General features: G+C 37.0%; 1 protein-coding gene across 7 annotated transcripts in view; it reads right to left on the bottom strand.

Annotated features, from left to right (window-relative positions):
- Positions 1 to 15,421: 15,421 nt before the first annotated feature.
- LOC149205351 (calcineurin B-like protein 7) overlaps positions 15,422 to 23,169 on the bottom strand; it is a 259,218-nt gene continuing 251,470 nt past the window's right edge. For all 7 annotated transcript variants that reach the window (XM_089395019.1, XM_089395017.1, XM_089395014.1 and 4 more), the window contains 2 exons: positions 16,413 to 16,478; positions 15,422 to 15,889 (listed from right to left, as the gene is read on the bottom strand). In XM_089395019.1, coding sequence (XP_089251145.1) covers positions 16,415 to 16,478 — 64 coding nt within the window. In that variant the 3' untranslated portion in view covers positions 15,422 to 15,889; positions 16,413 to 16,414. The remainder of the gene's footprint in view (positions 15,890 to 16,412; positions 16,479 to 23,169) is intronic.

Below are 23,169 nucleotides of genomic sequence, written 5' to 3'. Positions count from 1 at the left end.
AATGTCAAGTCATTGTTGTTTCTAAGTGTTGGATTTCTTCTTGAAGATTCTTTCTCTCCACCTCTACATGGCTTGGTGATGCAGAATCTTCAATGATCCATGTCTTGGATAGTGGTCACAAACTAGTGTCCCTGAGCTTTCTCTTGATCGATCAACTTGTAAGTTCAACTACCAGAGAGTCTTTAGGTGTACTTCCCTCCTTTTCCTTCTCCATCATCTTAACATTACATGATATGCTACATGATCTTGCAATTCTCTCATGAAGAGATGACATCAATCCGAAAATCCCCTAGTCTAAGATGATGCATTCTAATCACCAATTGAGCCCAGAACAAGTAACAAAATGGGAATAGAGTCTCAGTGACGACAGTGCACATTTCTAGCAGCTAGGGGAGGAGATTGATCTCTGAGATTGTGTAGTGCACAGCCCAGGAAAATCTAAGGGACAAGACTGTGCAGTTTCCAGAGCTAGTGAGGACAGGCTGAGGGAATGGACATTGGGAGAGCCAACTACATAGTTTTAAGAGTCAAGGGAGATTGGGCTACTGCACAGTTTAAGGAATCCAGGGATGAGATTGATACTTGAGGATGCGAAGTGCGTAGTTTAAGTCGGGCTGGGGACATGACTGTGCAATTTTAGAGGTCAAGGTCAGGGCTTGGGCATTGAAACTATGCAATGCAACAACCCTGGGAAACAAGAACTATGTATTGCGCAGTGCCAAGCAGCAAGGTCACAGCTAGAGGACTGAGGCTGCGCAGTGCACAGCTCAAGAGAGGCCTGGAGAGGCTAGGGTTCTCCGTCGAGAAATTTTACCAAAAGTGGTTAAGTGTGGGATCGGTGAGGTAGGTGATAAACTGTGATGAACCTTGATTGTGATCACACACTTAGAATATTTTAACGACACGAAAACATAGATAATCTGAACATATGAACAAAACATTTATCTCCATGCAACAGCTTTGTGACAAGGTACAACAAGTGCGACACTTAAGATATACTTTGGGATGACCGTGATGACACTTGTGCAACAGTTCTTAGAACTTTGTGAATGAGTGCGACAGATGTTTACATAGTTAGAACAACTCATATTCTTGAGAAAGGCCTTCTTTTCTATCCTTCTTCCTTGAAATTCGCACCTTTTCTGGCCCCAGAAGTAGCAGATCGAACAAGTTGTAGGTGAGTGACAAATGAGGTCAAATCATTGCTTTTATATAGTGATTCTACTGCCCAAATTTAGGTTGCATTAAAGGCATTTTGAGGTCTAAAATTGGTCTCCTAAGGAAATTATAAAATAATACTAGAAATAATAAAATAAGATTAAATTACATCATCAAATTTTGGAGGGAAAATAAAATAAAAATAAAAATAAACTATTTTTTCAAATCGTATTTTCAACTTATATCACTATGGATTTACTAAAATTTTGAGTGGCAACACTCATTGCATGCAGAATTTGATTCCTGATCCAAAGAGTACCCACGTTGCATACTTGGATTCTACTACACGAAAAATGATAAATACATTAAAAACGTGAGTGCAATCATGTTTTTTCATGTATTTCTCATTTTTCGTGTAACAAGGTTCATTGAAAGTATGCAACATGGGTACTCCTTGGATGAGGAATTAAATTTTACATTCAACAAGTACTCCCACTCGAAATTTTAATAAAAACTTGGGGCGATAAATTGAAAAAGTAGTTTTACTATTTTTTTATTATTTTATTTTTTTACTCCAAAAATGGTGAGTCATCCTTCGTGGTTGACATAGTCATCTTGAATCCTATTAGTTTTTATAAAGTTTATTTTAGTTGTACAATTTTCTTAGGAAGCCCATTTTAGACCTCAAAATTCCCCTAATGACTTGTCCAATTGGAGGTGGACTTGGTGGAGGAGGCCTAGAAGACTAAATTTGATATATAGTAAATTTATTTCTTGACAAATAATTACCAAGAAGGGTTCTTTACATTATGACATAGACAAGGACACTTGACACAAACCCTAGAAGTCTACAATGGAGGATTTGACCTAAAAATAATTGACACAAGCATGAAACTCATGCTTTAATAAGTCAATTTTAATAATAATAATAATTAATTTTCTTTCTTTTGACAAATACAATATATTGTGATTTAAATATGTTTATGAAGACCAAACCTAGCTACATTCTTCAACACAATATTCATATCTTTAAATATATCAGATATATCATGCTCAATTTGAATTTCTTCAAGTGGCTCTATGTCAATATTTATTGCATCATTTTCTCAATTAGAGCTACTCTTCTTTTTTTTGTAAGATTTTCTTTCTTTGCAAGATTTTTCTTCATGGGAGATAGACTTTCTTTTCTGATAGAAATTTCTTTTTCTTCAAGTTCAAAATTTTGTTTTCCTTGTTTTTTATGCTCCTTGGTGATTATTTGTATTCCTTTATTTTTCGACATGCCCTTTATCATGCAAAATTTTGATTTTGTTGTTCTTGATATTGTGCATTTGTCATTTATTGTGCTTTTATTTGTTGATACGCTCTAAGTCATTCAACATTTTTTCGTCTCTATATTTGTTGTTGTTCAATTGTCATTTGTTGTGACACTCTGTCGATATGCTCTTTGTCGCTCAGGGTTTGTTTGTCCATATTCCTTTAATTGGTCAAGTGGCACTTTCTCCAATTGTATTTTTTTTATCATGCTCTTTGATCTTCAATATTATAATTTTCTCCCTATTCCATTATGCCCCTATGTTAAAAAAAAAAAAAAAACAAAAGCAATCAACAGGTATATATTCAAATCAAAACAATCTAATAATATTTACTAAAATCAATGCAAAAAATTAATTCAATCACGCTTAAACTAATGCAATCCATTAGTATTCATTGAAATCAATGCAATCAATTAATTCAATCACACTTAAACTAATGCAATCCAATGGTATTCACTAAAATCAATACAATCAATCAATTGAATCACACTTGCATGCAATAATATTTAATGAAATCAATGCAATCAATAGCTTATTTTATATTGTTAATAATGTATTCTTTATAAAATATAAATAATTAAATTTTCTAATAATAATAATAATAATAATAATAATATATTTTAATATTTTAAAAACATAATTAAATTTTTTTTAAAAATTACTATCCTATTAATATATAATTTCTTTTAAACTAATAAATTTAGTATCTATTTCTTTTAAACTAACATATATATATATATATATATATATATATATATATACTAATAAATTTACTATCTATACATTTTATATATATATAAACACTATATAAATGGATTAAATATTAAATAAGATAATATTAATATTTAAGATTATATCATATAAGGTTCTTAATGCATTTGATATTTATAAGTATATCTAAAAAGTTATTAACACAAATTTTATGGAATATATATATAAACACTATATAAATGGATTAAATATTAAATAAGATAATATTAATATTTAAGATTATATCATATAAGGTTCTTAATGCATTTGATATTTATAAGTATATCTAAAAAGTTATTAACACAAATTTTAGTCCATAAAGATGTATAGTAATAAGTAATATAGTCGCTCAAAGTAATAAAATAGCCCTCAAATTCAACGTGAATCTAAGCTCACAATTATTTATATATTAATCAATTCAAGGTACTAGGCAATTCTTTGTAAAGCATGTGTTGTCCACCAAAATTGAAATACCGATATAGCAAACCCTTACAAAATAAAGACTGAAAATTTCAGTATGGTCAACTTCTAACTCTAGTCTACAAGAATTGATATTACAGTGCGTGGGAAGAGTTATGGAACAACAAACAGTTTGTGTGTCACAACAGGAAACAATAGGAAAGAATGGTGGGAAGAGTTATGGAACGACAAACAAATTGTGTGTCACAGGAACAACAAACAGTAAGACAAAATGGACAAAAAGAATGACCAAACATTGAATGCCTCTTGTCGCACTCAAAAAAGAGGTTAAGAGTCTCAATTTTTAAAATGTCTTCGCATTGTATTACAATTGGGCTTAGTCTCAGTGAAAAATAGTGAGTATGTGGGCCAAATTAGAAGGCAAGTAGAAACCCTAATTTCACGAAGCAAAATACTTAACCTCAAACATAAACTTCCCCGGGTATTAAAACAAAATCTGCGCAGTTAAGTTATTTGGAATGCACTTTGTTATTATCACCTGCACTTTCATAATTAAATCTAATACATAAAATTCTTTTATTTTTGACATATACTTTGTTATTAAACATAATGCTTTTATATATCTATGTTTTTCAATATTAGCTAACACATATTTATTAAATTTTTGTAATGTAATGCTCAACATTTCCCTTGTATACATATTCTCATCATAGTTTTTTATTTTTTTAATGTGACATTATGTGACATCTCCCTCGTGGACTAGATTGTAGAGTGTCTCTCAATGCAAAAAGTGAAATTTAAATTTAAGTGAAAATAATAACAACTCGTATTTATTACTCAAATCAAATTCAATAAATTATTTTTACATTTTCTTCTAAGCATAAAAATTAAACATAATTAGTAATTTTTCTTACTTTTATTTCAAATCAATTTATAATAATTTTTTCCTCCTTATAATCCTATTCTCATCTTTTTAAATCCATCTAAATATTTTTTATTTTATATATTTTCCCTTTATTATTTTATCTTAAATAATTATAATTATTAATATTAAATTTAAATCCATAAAACAATTATAAAATATATTTCAATACATGATATGACAAATATTCTATGATAAAAGTTAAATTTGACATTATGTTTTAAAATAAGATATTTTGTGAATATAAATTAAATAAATTATTTTTAAATTATAAATTTCCCATATTAAATTAAATTTAAATCATTCAATACATTATGAATTTAAAAAATAAATAAATCAACTACTTGTAAAACCCCTGTATTTCCTATTTCCTATTTCATATCAATAGACATTAACAATGTATAAAAAAATTATTATATTATATCACTAAACAAGAAGATTCTTATATCAAATCACTAAACACTAAACATTTATGATACCAAATTAAATTAGTTTGAAAAGATTTTTTTTAATTAAATATTTTTTAATAAGATTTGTACTCTCTTAAAAATATTAGATGAGATAAAAGGCAATTTAACCATATATTATAATCAGTCATGAAAACCGGAGCTTTCATAAATGCTTATCCATTGTCTACGTTGAAACGTGAGGTTTCATAATAATAATATATAATAATAATATATGTCACATGCCTGTGTAATATTTTCAAAATGTGATAGAATGTGGATAGTCCCATGCCTAGCTATGATGAACACTAACATTACAGCTACAAGAAAAGGCAGGGTGTTGATTAAAGTAAAATAAGACGTTAGGTTGATGTTGATGGCCATATAAATTCTTATCCGAACAAAGGATTGATTGAAGGATTAATGGAAGAATCATGAGATTGTAGCTGCCATATAAGCTATATCTGATAACGGCCAAAGAAAGGTACGAGAAAAAGCTAAATGGCATATCGTTTTTTTTCTTCGAATTTTTATTATGTTTTTGAATTTTTAATATATAGTTTTTTTCCCTAACAAATAGTTTGCAAACCACATGAAAATTGTCATATCAATCTTTTAAACCAATCAAAAAAAGTGGTCATGTGGTTTTTTCCCGAATTTTTATTATTTTTTTGAATTTTAATGTGGTTTGCAAACTATTTGTTTGAAAAAAATAATGTCAATCTTTTAAAGCAATCAAATAATGGTAATAAAATTTCCAGAGAATAAAAATGTTTTTATAGTTGTTAAATATTCAATTTAATATATATATTTTTCAAAACTATTTCAAAACTTTAATTAATTTATTTAATTTAAACCAACTCATTGAAAGTGAAATAAATCTGGCTCTAAACCAATTGCAATGTATCTGCTGAATTATAAAAATTTGCACTAATCTAGAAATCTATGCTTCTCTTTAATTGTTAGTAAAAGAAACCTTTGAAATTTTTATCCTTTATTTTTGTGCAAGTCATAGGGGATAAACTGCACTAGGTCAGGTTGGCTCTCTAGCAATTGAAATATTGTGGAAATTGTGAAGAAAAATGGTGATCAGCCTCTAAACAGATATCTGATCTCCGAAGTGAATTCTAATATTTAAAATGAAAACTTTATTCTCAACAGCAGATTGCAATAGATCTCTGCAGACCATGGAATGATCTTCCACTATGAGGTTTCACGAGAATTTTCAAAGCATGATATCTTTCTCTTTAACAATGGTGAAGGCCCGTCTTATCAATGTCTCCACAGAAAAGAACTTGGTTGACACTCTAGCAATGGTGAAGGTCCGTCTTATCAATGTCCTCACAGAAAAGAACTTGGTTGACACTCTTTGGAACATCAAAGGCCCATCTGGTTCCTAACAAGCATGGATAACAATCAGTGTCAAATTATGTCTGAAATTTCTGAAATTTTTGGGTGTCTTTTTTTCTGTCTTAATCTGTCTTGCAGATTCGTGGAAATCAAGAGCTAATGTATGTGTTTTTCGAATTTTAACAATGGAAATATTATTTTTAAGACAGTATGAAATAGGCCTCGGTTGGAAAATCGAGAGACTTGTTATTTAATTTAGATTTTCCTTTCATAGTAATTTCTTGTGAAATCTATTAGCTTCTTTAATTAATCTTCATCATATTTCTTTCATCAAAAAATTACCATAACATGAACATGAAGATCACAACAACAAAAGGACATAAGATATAAGCTCCAACTGAAGGAAAACCCCTCCAAGGGGAAAACCCAAAAAATTTCTCTTCTTATAGAATCAGATCAAATGAGATATCTAAGACTCATAACCACAAAAAACTTTCACCTCTAGATGTCAAGTCAAGCCTTCTTTCTTTCCAGCAGATCCATCAGCAAGAGACCAGCAACAAGAGATGTATCAAGGAAAATCTTCCACAAACCCTACCATGCAAAGGACACACTTATTTTTGGACTAAATGTCCCCGGAAAAAGCCAATGCAGGGAAACTGTTGCAGCAGCTCTGAGGGTTTTCTATTATTAAGCAGAAGTTATGAATACAAATGTTGGTTGCCCTCCCGGCAAACTAGTGACAAAGAAATACAATGGCGGAGAACTTGAGTGAGTTTTACCTCACTTCAACTGACACAATCTGTTGTTCCGACAACCAAACTGGTTGGTCCCAACTACAACTTCGCTGCCCCTTTGCAGTAACTATGTGGGTCTACGTGTAGCTCTCCGAGGCTCTGTGTCATTTCTGCATCAACACTTCTGCCCATTTTGTAAGCTCTGCATCAAAATTTCTTCCCATTGCATCGGCTTTCCTGGCTGTTCCGACAGTTACCTGACTTTCTACGTGGAAAGTAACTCTTCCAATGCGTTGGCCCTCCTAGCTCTGTGTCAACGCTGCGTGGGCCCAGACTGGCCCAACGTCAGCTCTCCCGGCTACTCCGCTGCCTCCACAAGTTTCTCTCTGCCTCTTTGTCTGTATTCCCGAACTATCACTGCCCCTCAGCTGCAAGATCTCCCCAATCAATTTCCCTCTTGAGAACTTCTCACCTCAGAAAATCAATTTCCTCAATCTCTCTCTCTTCTCCAATTAACCCCAAGCCTCCGTTTATACTTTTCCTGGTGAGAAATCAACGGTCGTGATCTAATCTCTATTCAACTCCTAAGATTAAATTAGACTTGATCCTCGTCTCTTAGAAGCTTCTCGCCCATATTTTCATTAATACCCATTAAGATTTTAATTTTCCTAAGTTTAGACTAAAGAACCCTCTTAAAAGTATTATTTATTTTAATAAAATACAATCCGGGTGAAATTTCGCCAAACGATTTCTGGGTCTTGGAGATCTCATGTGTTCTAGCCCCTCTACAAAATTTCAAAGCTAAAGCCCATCCAATGCTACCCAAAAATCAACACTCCCTCTTAGCGAGGAATGTGCTCTAGCAATACTTCCCAGCAAAAGTATCACACTGAGCCACAGCATCGATCCTCTGCATTGTTGATGCTCGACCTGTTGCCCCTCATCCACTGCAATGTTGCACTCTGTACTGATGCCCATGACACTACCACTGTCACTGCTACAGCTGTACCGCAGCTCCCTCTCAATATGTTGCATCATGCTACTTATAGCACTGCCATTGCTAATTGTTGCACTGCAACTCAATTGCTGAGAAGTAAGCAATTGAAAAGTCACCCAAAGGCTGACATGTTGGTCAACCTGGATGCCCCTGTATGCTGAAGCTACCTCTGTTGTTAATTTGTGTTGACCCTCTAATGCTACTACATTGTTGTTGTATCTGCTATGTGCCTTCCGCACTGCTGCAACACTCCACTGCACTGCTTCAGAGTTTGGCATTCTAGCCCTGCCACTGTTGCTCCATCATCCCTCACACCCACTGACTCTCGTCATTCTGCTACTGTCATTAAGGGCTCTCGTAGCCATATGTGATCCAAAAGTTTGGACACCTCAAGGATCCTACCCCCCTTTATGTAGTCCTCCCGACTACAGCTCAATATCGCCACGCCTCTTCTCTAGAGGTGCATGAACACTCATGGCGCAATCCTCATCCTCATCCTCTTTGTCAAGTTTCGTTGGAGCAGCCTTTAAGTCAGACTTCACTTCCTTGCCCTTCTTTCGAGGGCACTAACTGGCGAAATCACCCAATTCTCCACATTTGAAGCATCTGACTTTGGATATATCTTTATTTTTCCTCTTTTGCTACCCTTGTTGTCCCGCTAATGCGAGATTTGCATCCTCCTCTTCCTCCTTGACTCTGATCCCTTTGTTGTTGCTTCCCGCCTTGGTCAACCGTCTGATCTCTTCCTGTCGAAGAGTTGTCCACATCTCCTCCCAACAGCGGAGAGAAGCCCTCCGCAAGATGCTCTGAACAAAGGTTTCCCAGTCATCAGTGACTGCATTCAGGTAAGTCCTAACCATGAATTCAGGGTCAGGTGTAGACCATATGGAAGTTAGCTGGTTTCAGATCCCTTGCAACCTGAGAAGGAAGGGATCGATTTCTTCTCCCCTCTGCATCTGACACTGTCTCAGCTGACTCTCAAGCAATATCTTCTGTTGAACAGAAGCTCCCTCGTACAAAGTGGTCAAGGCTTCCCGCATTTCCCTTTATGTGTCCTTCTCAGCAATATGTGGGATCACATGATCCTTGACCCCGTCCAAGATCATGCACTTCGCTTTTTCCTGACCCTCCTCGTACTTCCTAAGAGGATCAGAATCAACTGTAACAGCAACCGTTTTCAAGGGATAATCCTTGATGCAATTTTTGTCCAAAACTGCCAGGATCCTGGCCTTCCAGATAACAAAGTTGGATGCTCCATCCAACCTATCCTGATCCCTTAGTCCATTAACTGCCATCTCTGCTCAAATGAGTTTCGAACAAGTTCTCTTCTCTCTCTTTCGTTGTTGCCCCAGCAAAACTCAGATCTGGATTTCTTTGGCGCTAGAAATCCTCTAAGGAACAATCTCCCTCTGAAATTCAATTTCTTTCATGGAAATCCTTCTGCCAACAATTGTCGAACCACCCCTTTGATCTCTCTTTGCTGCTACTCAAAACTAGATCTAGATTTCTTGGTAAGAAATCTTATGAGGAATCGATTCCCTCTACTTTGCCTCTGCCCCACTAGGTATTGTCAGCACCAAAAAAAATCAGCGCCCCACCAGCAACTCTAGATGAAATCTACATTGCACCTCTAGCCTTGGCAACTGGAAAAACGAGACTCAACAGTCTTTGCGTTCCCCTCTGCAGCTACAACGTCACACAAACAGGGTGACACAAACTCTACATGAGCCTCCCTTGGTGACTGCATCACCCCTCCTCTGCTCTCTCGGCTAAAAACTGCGCTCTCTCGGGACAGTTGTCTTCAGCACAGATTCTCCTTTGTCCTTTCATTGATGGCTTCAGTCCTCCTTGATCTGCAATCCCTCTGATACCATGTGAAAATTTCTGAATCTAACAGGCAGAAATCCTACTACAAAAAACTGATTTACATTACCTACTTGTATTCTTCATTTAACAAGTTATTTTCAGAAAATATTAATGTAAATACACTACAGCCTACACCACTATACAGGGCAAGTACTGAAAAATAAATGAGACAACCATGCAAAGGACACACTTATTTTTGGACTAAATGTCCCGAAAAAACCCAATGCGGGGAAACAATTGCTGCAGCTCTGAGGGTTTTATATTATTAAGCAGAAGTTCTGAATACAAATGTTGGTTGCCCTCCCGACAAACCAGTGACAGATAAATACAATGGCGGAGAACCTGAGTGAGTTTTACATCACTTCACCCAACAGAATATGGTTGTTCTGGCAGCAAAACTGGCTGGCCTCGGCTACAACTTCGTTGCCCCTTCGCAATAACTATGTGGGCCTGTGTGTAGCTCTCTGAGGCTATGCATCACTTCTGCCCATTGTGTCAGCTTTCCTGGCTGTTCCGGCAATTCCCCGGCTTTCTGCATGGAAGGTAACTCTTCCTCTGCGTTGGCCCTCCTGGCTCTGCGTCAACGCTGCATGGGCCCGGACTAGCCCAACGTCAGTTCTTCCGGCTACTACGCTGCCTCCACAAGTTTCTCTCCGCCTCTCTGTCTGTATTCCCGAACTATCACTGCCCCTCAACTGCAAGATCTCCCCAAATGATTTCCCTCCTGAGAACTTCTCAGCTTAGAAAATTGATTTCCTCAATCTCTCTGTGCCTTCTCCAACTGACCCCAAGCCTCCATTTACACTTTTCCTGTTGAGAAATCAACGGCCTTAATCTAATCTCTAATCAACGCCTAAGATTAAACTAGACTTGATCCTCGTCTCTTAGAAGCTTCTCAACCATATTTTCATTAATACCCATTAATATTTTAATTTTCCTAAGTTTAGACTTACGAACCCCATTAAAAATATTAATTATTTTAATAAAATACAATCCGGGTGGAATTTCACAAAATGATTTCTGAGTCTTGGAGATCTCATGTGTTCTAGCCTCTCCACAAAATTTCGGAGCTAGAGCACATCCGATGCTACCCAAAAATCAATACTTGCACTGATACCTCTCAATCCCGAGATGGATGTAGACATCTTGACCACATAATGAACTGAGTATAAAATAAATAGTTGTAGATGCACTTGTCTCAACTACCAATATGCATTTCTACAACATTCTTCTAAGCAGCAAAGCCATACACCAACCAAATAACCAATATATCGATATCATAGTTACCTCAACATGATGGCCTTCAAGATTTCATATTCTTCTTATTTGTTTCCTTTGAGAAACGCACCATTTCGCATATTGTACAAAAATCCTTCTCCATGCTTTCCACTTTTTCAATTGAAGTGCTCATGGAATGAACTAATCAGCGAGCTACAATAACTTCTTCCTTGGAGTTGTCATTGTTAACTCTCTCTTTCTTCAGGAGGCCATATCTGATGTTGATCATCAAATGAACTTTCCTTCCAGCCTCTTCACATGCTTTTGTAATGTATTATCCTGGGGAGCTAGGTCATATCCCAAGCAAATCATTGATATCAGAGTTACCAAACCATAATAGCCTTTTAGTTACGGCATCATGTCAAATTTTGTTACTAGCTCCCTCTAAAATCAACATTCCTTTGCATGTTTTGTCTCCATATTGCAGCAAGGTATTGCTTCATCTTTCAAACATTAATCTGTCCCGAATTGAACTCATCAGCTGGAAGTTTCAACATCATGTTCATCACGGTCCTTACAATTCCCTCTTTCCATCATGCTCATCATCTTCAAGGAGTCATAAACAAGCACGAGTGTTGCTTTGCTTTGTTATTTTATCATTCTCATCTTGCTTCCTTTACCTCCAATTTTTATCGACAAGGACAACCAAGAAAAATATAAAAGGACAAAATTGTGATGTCAATTCTGTCAATCTAGGGTTTCCATGGTATCTCATAAAGGTATGCTTTTAGGGTTCTAGTAAAAACCCTATATTTCTTAACCCTTATTGGGGTTTTAACAGAAACATCAACCCTAGGGTTTTGATTTTAATCTCTAGGGTTTATCCAATTCAACCCTTGCTAGCATTTTACCACACCCTAGATTATTCTTCCAAAATTAGATTAGCAAACCCTAGATGTCAAGAGTTAGAGTTTCCTTAGAGAGAACAACTAGTTAGGGTTTTTCATTCCTAGTGTTAGTTCATCTAGGGTTTAGTAACCCTAAATACCAAAAGCCTTCAAGACTTCACAATCTTACAAACCCTAGATGCAATGGGCTAACTACAAAACCCTAAAGACTTTACAAACCCTTTAATAAATAGTTAACATGAGGTTGACGCGTATCAAGAAATGTATATAATTATACATACCTCTGCAACTTTACCATACTTCTTTGCAAAGATCTAGTCCATGTCAATACGTCTTCAACAAGTGTTTATCTTCAACGCAAGTGCCTCAACTTCTCTTATGTTGAGCTACTAGCTTTGTCTATTAATCCAACACTGTTTTTTAGTGCAAGTGTATTCCAATTCATTCATAGAGCTTATAAAACTCAGTCTTCTGTCCATCGAATATTGTCAACCCAAACATTATCGTATCTCAAGACTCCATGCCAGCATTATAAACAACGTTATCGTCTAATCCATCCATGGTTGTTATGTATATCGTTCTTTCGGTCTAGAGTCATAGGTCTTTACTGTAAATTCCTTCAAGACTTCTTTACAAAGCTTTCCCTTTTCAGAATTATCAACTTTGAACGTATAAACACAAGAGACACCTTCATGACACAGTATTGTCGCCACATATGAGGCATTGCCATATACGAGTCACTACAATTAGGATCAAACTACAGTAGAGTGCTATTGGCCACTAGAATATAAAATGTGACCATTGTCATGTAGTGTTGTCTTAGTTTCACATAAAGATTGTTGACCCATAGTACAAGGTTACTTTCATTGCCATGTCACAATATACAGTGATTATCGTCATCACAATCTTTCCCAAGCTTCTTTTGATTTTTTTTGTGTTTACTCAGTTACTTTTCCATAGATCGCAATCCATTCTTTGGACTCTTAACCATAGAACAATTATTGTATATAATACAAGCCACTGTGTTTAATACGATCCAGCCCTTGTGTATGTCAAAGCAAGGAAAGTTGCAGTTGAAATCGACCCACTGAATGATGTAGCATCGAGAGCCACAACACTGGTGTGAGCCATACAAAACAATTGCGAACTATGCCAAGAGATTTGACGTTATGAGAAAATCCGAGACACTGTAGCGATGTGGTCCCTGGCTATTGTATGGAATAAGTCATGAGCCACACCGTCATGTCCATTTCAATGTCACTGTGTAGTAACACAATGCCACACAAAACTATGTCATATGATGCCACTGTGTAGCAGACCAAAGCACATAGCGAGCCAAATAAGCAATCGTGAGCCTCACAGGGCTATATACACCCATTGTAATGAATTGCAACCAAATACTTGAGTGAATACAGAGTCATGCAAGCCAGCATGTAAGGTCCACATGCCACAAGGTATAGCATAACCACAAAAATGTGAGCCCTTAGTAATATAGCTGGAAATATATATGAGCAATCAAGCCAGTGCTCCTTAGAAAATTGACTCACAACTTCAGAGATAAAAGAGAGCTTGTTTTTAGTTATATGCAAGTCACCACTATATGCCATTGTTTGTTAGTGAATTCACTACCATTGTCTCATTGTCACTGCAACCATCACAGAATGAGAGCGTACTCAATTTAATCCACGGGTAACAAGCAAGTCAATACGAGCCACCACTCTGCCATATATTAGTCAGCGAGCCATGTATACGAACATCATGAATCACAAAACTGTCACCATATCATCACAAAGAATGTGAGTCTCAAAAATATTCTAAGTCAGTGTTATAAGACTGCAGAGGATGAGCCTCTGGTGCTTAGAACAAGCATCTGCAAATTTCAAAATATTGCATACCAATGTCACAGAACAATCACAAAATCGAGCGCTACAAAGATGTAGTGAGCTGCCACAGTGATCACCGAACCACAGAGAAAGGCAAGCGAGCTACAAAATAAGCCACATCAACCTTTGCCACAAGGTCAAATCTTTTAGGAATGCAATCTCAGTCATGCGAGTTGGTGATCTTCAGGCCTCCTCCTTTACAACCAAAGCTCTAATTCCATGTTGGAAAATCGAGAGGCCTGTAATTTAATTTAGATTTTCCTTTCATAGTAATTGCTTGTGAAATCTGTTAGCTTCTTTAATTAATCTTTATCATGATTATTTCATCAAACAATTACCATAACATGAACATGAAGATCACAAAAACAAAAGAACACAAGATATAAGCTCCAAGTCAGGGCAAAGCTCCTCCAAGGGGAAAACCCAGAAAATTTCTCTTCTTATACAATCAGATCAAATGAGATATCCAAAACCCATAACCACGGAAAACTTTCACCTCTAGGTTCCAAGTCAAACCTTCTTTCTTTCCAGCGGATCCATCAGCAAGAGACTAGAAACAAGAGATGTAACAAGGCAAATCTTCCACAAACCCTAGCCGAAGAGGAAATCCTCTCCTTCAGAATTTGGCCCTCCACTTCTCTCTGCACTCTCTGTGATATTTCAGGCCATAATCCATCAAGTGTGTGTGTCCAAATGAGCTTCATCTTCCCTCTGTTTATATAGTCCAGAGGGGTGCGAATAGACATGTCCACTGGGGCAAGCCTGACTTGACATGTAGGCCAACATGGCACATATAGGCGAATCTATCCCAAAATTACATTTAAATTTTTCTTTTTCTTTTACAATAGGTCAAAAATATGACTTTGACTCTTTGACTCAAAACCTAGAAGCACGAAGAACAGGTTTTTCTAGCAAAATAATAATAATATTTTTTGTCTATCTTTTCTTTTGTTTTTTACATAAAATACACAACGGTACAAATTATGAAGACCAAAACTAGTTACATTCTCCAACAGCCTCCAGCTCTCCAAGGATTCTCAGGATGCATGTAACTAAAAGATATTGAATCTCAAAGGATTTGTCTCTGTAGTTAAACAATATTGATTCTTCCAGAACTTAGTTTGGAATTAAAACCTGCACAACTGAAAGCTGTAATATAGTACAATTATTTTTCGGCAAAAGAAAAAGAGAACTGCACCGTAGTATTGTGAACTTCCCAAAGGACTTTCGTGATATCCTCATGATAAAACTGATAATATCCTCATGATAAAACTGATTCGTTAAATGGCTTCAGCTTTGTTTATGCACACAAAATCAATTCTAAGGAATTGTGACCATTTGTGCATAGGAAATGAATACTTCCTCATTTTTGTTTGCACATTTTCTATTCAGTAATTCATGGCTGGAGTTCTCTTATGTAACCCCTTCATAAACTGAAGTCTGACTCTGATAAAAGTTAAAATAGTTCCCTCAAAAACCAGATAAGATTTTTTTTTCATATATTGCTGTTTTGGATATGTGAAACTGACCTTTCCCTTCAGACCACAACAGTTTTCTGTGCAGAACATCAAGTTTCAGATATAATATAATTCAACAGTTTACCTCGCGAATCCAAAACCATGCAATTAACAAAACCCTCATTATTTAGAGGGTTATTCCTAGATCACTTCGGCCAAATCAAAAAGCTTTGGTCATTTTGTGCAATAAATATCACCACTAAGATTGTGTATTCAATCAGCACATACACATTCATATGTAACGATGGATACCGGGGATCCTGCTTGAGAATACTTATAAATTATAAGGAATTTTGTACTTAAAAGGATTTGTTGAAGTTCTTCACCAGATTCCATAACAATATCAATCCGAATTGCTTTGAAGCTGACTAGCACACCGGAAGGTGATTCCCAAAATGTTTCTAGATCAAAAAACATAGAATTCAAGTTAGCAACCATTTATCAATGAGAAGATCATACAGCTAGGAATTTCCTTTCTTCAATAAACAGAGGGATGTATTATGTGGCAACTGTATTACTATTTTGTGTGTATAAACTACAAGCCTATACTCTGAAAGCTGACACTGATTTCAGTCAAAAATGATTGAGAACGTCTCCTTCAATATAGGACAAGTCATGTCAGGTACCAGTATTGAATCTTAAAAATCAAGGTATCTGTAACTCAAAGTAGGTCTCTTCAAGCAATTCTGACGGTATTAAAATCTATTAATGCCTTGATACCACACAAGCTTCAATAAAGTATTCCAACAATCAGATTGCTTTCTGGACTGCCTCAGAACAGAAAATAAAACTTGGGAAAGTTATTGTTAAACCTCTGGCAACAAAAGGGACAACTTTAAAACATAACTAATTCATTATTGAACTCCAATAAGGCATAGAATTTGAACATATTAAAAGAGTTGAGGTGATGCAGGTAACACTGACAATCAACTTGCTGCCTCATCCACTTCGGATTTGAAGATAAAGCTTGGAAAAGCAGTAGTGATATCTCTGCAAAGAAACAAAGGTAACATAAGAGTCCCATTAATTCATTTACAAATGACAGCATAACAAAAATGATGCACATGATAAGCCTGACATACATGGATGAAAAGTGATTTCAATGAACAATTTACAAACAGGGATAGAGAGACACAAGTTGTTTGCACACAACAGGCTTGCAATTTTATGATATTCAATTTCTCACACTCAATACATATTTATAGGAATTCAATCTCTAAGAACATTGATGATGACATTATCTTCTACAACAACTAGCCACCTCATTGGGGCTCAAGACATCTCTACCTTATCTTCAACTACTCAACATGATGTGCGCTCTTTACCTACTCTCTCAAGTCATCCTCCAAGCTAGCCTGTACAACAGAGCATATGTCTGCTCATATTACAAGTATGAGACATATAGTCCAACATATTCATGTGGTGTCTTATAATACTTATCTCACCTAACTATTCTTAACTAATGACACAATATGATAAATAAGTATTTACTACAATCATGTTAAGATATTGTGACATTATTACATTAAATTGTAGTATCGGAGTGTTAATTGTTACGCCAAGAGCCACTCTACAGCCTGTTATCCAACACCAGTGGGTGACTCTTGTAGGAGAAATTTTCTCCTAGAGTCGTTTTCAGCCAGCTGCCAACAGCCCCTTGCAGCCACTTGATAGCTCAATGTGCTACTATTCTCCGCCACCTGAGCCAGCCATTGTGTGCCCTCGCTAATCTGTTATGATTGTATTTTTGAAGGTGGGCCATACAACCCTGAAGGTATGATTTTTCATTATGTAATTGGGTGTTTATGCTTGCTTTTCTTGGGCACATTTAGGCATGGATTAGTGAGGGATTCGGTGGAAAAAACAGGCTTTGACTTGTACTCTTGTTCCCTTGCCTCATCTTGGGGGTTAACCTTGGATCCTAGTTCTGTGGGATCTCCTCTATGAGTTATTAGCTTTAGGAGTGGCACTACATGGGAAGCCCTAATTTTGGTTGTGTGGTCCTACTTCCCGCCACCATATATCTTCACATTTTTCCATTTGGGCCCGCATTTGTCCATTAGGTCCACAAGGTGTTAGCCACCCCCACCCTTTGTCCACACCTTGGGTCGGGCCTAGAACGATGCCCCGGAGGTTGATGCAGCAAAAAAGAAAGATAAAAGCATCATATGGCCACATACAACAAGAAATGTACCACAAAATGCAACGGATGGTCGGGACTATTGATTTGGGGTAGTCTCGGATATGCTCTAGCCATGAAATTTGGTGGAGAGGTTGGGGCACATGAGATCTCCAATACCCAGAAAAGGTTTGGGCAGATTCTAAACAAATCAGGAGATATTAAAATAATTAATATTTTTAATGGAGTCCCTAAGTCTAAACTTAGGGAAAATAAAATATTAATGTGTATTAATATGAATCTGTATTAGAATGGTCCAAAAGACATGGATCAAGCCAGATCTAATCTTAGCCATTGATTAGGGACTTAATCTCGGCCGTTTAGATGTCAACAGAAAAGGTATAAGAAGAGGCTTGAGGGGCACTTGAAGAACAAAACTGAGGGAGACCAGTCAGTTCAATTTTTGGAGTGGGGTTTGCTGAGAAATTGAACCAGTGGTCTGGAGAGCAATCAGAAGGTAGCAAGTATGGAACAGAGAGAAGAGAGATCAGCGTAGAAGAGGCAGACGCAAAACCAGAGGAAGCCACGCAGAGGCAACAGAGACTGCGCAGAGCCAGAAGGGCTTGTGTCATCCACGCAGAGGTTGCAGGAGTGACGCAGAAACCCAGAGAGGTTGCGCAGAGCCTCAGTAAGCTGATGCAGAGGGTTTCAGGCTGTAGCAGAGGTCAGTAGGGCCTACGCTGGGTTTAGGAAAGTGCTGGAAGATTGTCTATCTGTGGGTAAGCTAGTTTGGCACTTTGTTGTACAAGAAAATTGTTGAATAATAAAATCCTCCCTTGCTGCACCGATTTTCCCACATTGGGTTTTTCCGGGGACATTAGTCCAAAATAAATGTGTCAACGTGTGCATATTTTTGTTGTTTTTGTATTACGATGTGATATCTGCAACAGTGTTTATTTTAATGTTTGTTGAAGTAATTTCATGAATAACTTATGATGAAATGAGTAGGAAAAGTAAATCAGTTGTTGCAGTAATAGAATTTTCACAGGGACCAAGGTTACTTGGGAGCGGGAGATAAAACGAGGAGCGGGAGGGGGAGCGACATTTTCAAAAGCTCCTAGTTTGGGAGCGATTCTAGGAGCGCTTTTTATATAATATACATTTTTTTATATTTTTATATTTCGATGCATATATGTCAACAAAAGCATGTATAATGATGAATTATATATAAAAATACATAGATTGAACCATATAACAACAATCATCTAGAGGTTATAATCTTCATCAACCATGTCCATATGTTAGTAACATAGTAACATACAACATATTGAGTCTCATGATTCATCAATTTTAAAGTTTCAAGCTTTCAAAATTCAATATATAACATTTATCATCATTGATCACCAAAGTTGTACTTGTAAGCTAAGTGTAATCATTACAACAAATAATATCTAACATGAAATGAAATGTTATAAAATGAAATGAAAGGAAACAACTTTCAACTTTCATGAAGCATGATATTCATAATTCATTACTAATTAGTTATAACTTCAAACTTTAAACTTAAATTGTCATATATTGTTTACAAAAAATATCATAATAAATATGAAAGAGTCAATAGTTATAAAAACTACTAGAAACTAAAAAAGACAAGTAAATCTATTATCTATTGCTAATAATGCTTGGGCCTCTTGCCACCACAAGAAATGTCTAATTTTTTAGTCTTGTTGGAAAATCAAGATCTTTGTCATTAATATCACCCTCTAGGCATTAATATCCAGAGGTATCTTTATCATTACCTTTGGATCTGTATAGGGATCTTTGTCATTAATATCACCCTCTAAGCATTAACATAAGATAGAAAAAGCATAGCATGTCAAGTCAAGATTTTGTTTGAGTGATGCATACATTTTTAGGAGGGTCATGATAGAGGAGTTCGACAACCAATGTCACTAACATCAAGGTACATAGAGGGATTGGATCTTTTGATTAAATACGAGTTCCATACCATAATACATGACAAAATCCAATGGAAACATTGCAACCCCTCCCCAATCCTGAAATAACTGATAAGTCTGCTGGATTTTGAATGAAATCTAAAATTTTACTTTCTCCATATGAAATCCAATGAGGTCGAAACCACTCTCAAACATCTTGAGTCATTTCATGGTAATGTTAAAAATTTAAGTAAAAGGATGAAAATGAAGATTAAGAAGAATGTCACTTTTACTAACAAGCTACCCCACTCAAAACTTATTTGTTTCTTTGAAAAAAATTGCATTTGGAATATTACTAAAAAAAAATTGCAAAAAAAGACTAAACGCTCCTGAAAAGGCAAAGAGAGTTTTTTTAGGGAGCGCGCTCCCCAAAACGCTCCCTCCTCGAGAGTGTTTTCGAGAGCGCGCTCCCGAAGTGCTCTAAAGCCGCTCCCGCTAGGAGCACGAATTGGGAGAGGGAGCGTGGGGGGGGGTAGGGGGGGTGGCGGGGGTGCTCCCCCGCAACTTTGATAGGACAAAAGAATTTAGCACATGGGCAAAAGACAAACATGAACTCTACCCCCTATTATTATGGCCATCACCCTAGTTCCTAGGGCCCCTATGAGTGCCCCTTGCATCATTAAGGAACCCATGATTGTCCCAACCCCTAATGGGTGATGAATTGCCCCACCTTAAGGAGGTATTCGCTGCGACATCTTGCACATCATGCTCTCATCCCCTTGAGCCCCAAGCAGTAAAAAAAAGAAAAATCAATAAAAGGAAAAAGGCATATGAAGAAGGTTTGATAAACAAAGGCCGAGGTAACTCGTGTACCACGATTGCTCCCTCGTACATTCATACACCCAAGTTGTTGGCCTTCTTTATCATAGCTACCCTTGTACCATGGCATGTGGTCTGGAGCCTTCCCTCTTGCCCCACTCCATTCCACCATTATTTCACATGAGCCCTTCCATTTGATGGATGTACCATAGACCTGTCACTCCCTTAAGGGTTGAAACCACCTAATAGGGTCCTTCATTAACCTCTCTTGTCGAGCAAGGTAACACATGTACATGTCCAAAGCCCATTTGGAAGGGCATGCCACTATGAATTGAACATCTTTGGCATCTTCCCTTGATTAGCAAGCTTATTTACTCAATTTTACTAATGAGTTATTGTACTGAAGAGTAAGGAAACGCATTGGATCTTATACAAGATTGCGGGTGGATCTTCATCTTCATCTTGGCCTCCCTATACATGATCCAAGCCCCCTAGAGGGTCATAATGGCACTTGTAGGGTAAGCATTGAGAGCCATGGTCTTCCAGCATTGCAGAGCATTGATTGCCACACCATGGGCTTCTTCAACACCACCACATTGCTTGTTCGTGCACCAATTATACAGAGATGATGATGCACTTGGACCACATTGCCCAGCGGGCTACACATTGCAACCGACACTTGGTAGATGATCCAGAGCCCAGAGGAGGTTGTCTCTTCCAAGGAGACATGGGAGGGGGTGTGTCATCTTCCAGCCCTCATTGATGGAGCATCGACTTGATCTTGAGCCATTTGAAGACCCATGAGACCCATTTGGAGCCCACAAAGCCCAAATTGGGGTTTTGAGATGTTTTACAGCATTTGGATGGTATCCCTCTCTTATCCATTGATTTTGAGGCCCTGACCATTATTCTTAGCACATGAGGCCTCAATGCTAGCCTTGGAGAGCACTTCACATCAATTACATGGGTTAAAGGGCAAATAAAATAATAATTAATGTAAAGTTATCTTGGTTGGCTTGTAACCAAGGGTTTGTTAACTTGTTTTAACACTTTATGGGCTTCATAATTAGAAATTCGAACCTACGAGTCTTGTATAAATATGAGAGACGCACTCTCATTTGAACTCATCACACTTTTAGATTTTCGTCCAACCTCATTAGAGATTTTTGACCTGCAATTTGTGGAATCACTTTGGATGATCAAATGCATTTTGATGTTTGGAAAAATTTCGCTCTCTCTTGGAGCTTCTCTTCGACAAATTGATGGACGGATATACTCTTCATTGTCTTGCAAGTCTTGTTTAATGCTATATTTATGATCTAATGAATGTCTAATGCATGGAATATTGTCTATAGCATTAATGTGCCCTAAATTTTGTTAGAACATTGAAGTTGTTAGAAATTTTGCATGTGTTACTCATGGGCAATGAATGAATGAATGTTTTAAGAGGTTGTTTTATATATTGCATCCTTGAAAATCCAACTGCCCAAGGAAGCATAAAATTCTAGATTACCCATGACGTTGCCTCCATTAGGGCATGTGAAGTTGCTCCTAGGTCTCCTTGAAGAGCGAAGTTCACAAGTCAACATCATTTTGAGTCCAATCTTCCTAATTGCTAGGCATTGGTCTTAGATCCTTGGCGATCACATTAACTCAACAAAACATCATTCTTTTCACCTCTTTCTTACCTCATCCCTCCATCCCTTTAAGGATAAGGAGACTCTTAAAATTGGAAACTACGCCAAATTCCACTTTGGACAGTTCCTTTGGGGAAGATAATTATAGCATTGAATTCCACTTTTCAAGAGGACCAAAATTGACCTAAAGATCATCAAATTTGGATAAGGAAAAATATGTTTTTGAATTTATGAAACACCCATGAGTAACTCATCAAGGTCGGTTCAGGGTTACCTAGCCAAGTTAAACCCCTCTCCAACTCCTATAAAAGGAAGTGCTCTCCAACCTCATTACATACATCTCACTTACATCTCTGAGGCAACGGAGTGGAGATAATGGCAAGACGCAGAGGTTGGGTCTGGTTTGGGTGAGTCTATTTTCTTATTGCAAGGCCGAGAAGCTATAGGTAGGTTGTCGTTGGTTTCAGGACAATTCAGAAGATATGTTGGGGATACCTTGCATGTTCTCTCTCCTCCAAATAGGTCGAGCTCCTTAGACAGGAGGCCGAGGCTACCAAAAGGAGATCTGAGTTGGTTTGATGCATATCCTAGGCTGTATTTACCCTCTCCCACAGGTCGAGATCCAACAACAAGATAGTTGCATGCCTGAGGGCAGTTTTAGGGCAGCTTTTTGAGGAACTCTTCTTGAGAAGGATGGCCGCAACTCTATGAAGTTATTTCAAACAGGCCGCAGGCCTAAACAAGCTAGAACTGGAGTCATAAGTCTAAGCCGCGGCCATCAGGTGAGTTGTGGGGAAACTTGAGGGTTGAAACTAGCCCGAACCAGCCTTAGAATGTGGAAAGTGACATTAAAAGGAAAGTCGCAACCTTGGAAAGATGTTTGGAGGAGAGTAAAGGGTTTGTAGCCATGAGACAATAAACCCTAACTAGAATTCAGTTTATAACTAAAGAAGGTCAAGCCAAAGAGGAAATGTTTTGACCACCGTTGACCATTGAACAGGACAGAATGTGATTGTTGTTGTCTAAAGGCAGGATACTGGAATGTGATTAAAGGCAGAATTCTGGATCGTTTCTTTGGCATTTGGACAATGATACTAGTCATCATCTTGGCAAGTCAATATTGACTCTGACTGTACTCTCTCTTTCTTTGATGTACATTTGATTAGAAT

The sequence above is a fragment of the Pinus tabuliformis genome, chromosome 1_2 (assembly GCF_031772625.1).
Source record: "Pinus tabuliformis cultivar Carrire ecotype Pingquan chromosome 1_2, CPIR1, whole genome shotgun sequence".
Lineage (NCBI taxonomy): Eukaryota > Viridiplantae > Streptophyta > Pinopsida > Pinales > Pinaceae > Pinus > Pinus tabuliformis.
This window is presented reverse-complemented; position numbering and strand designations above follow the sequence as displayed.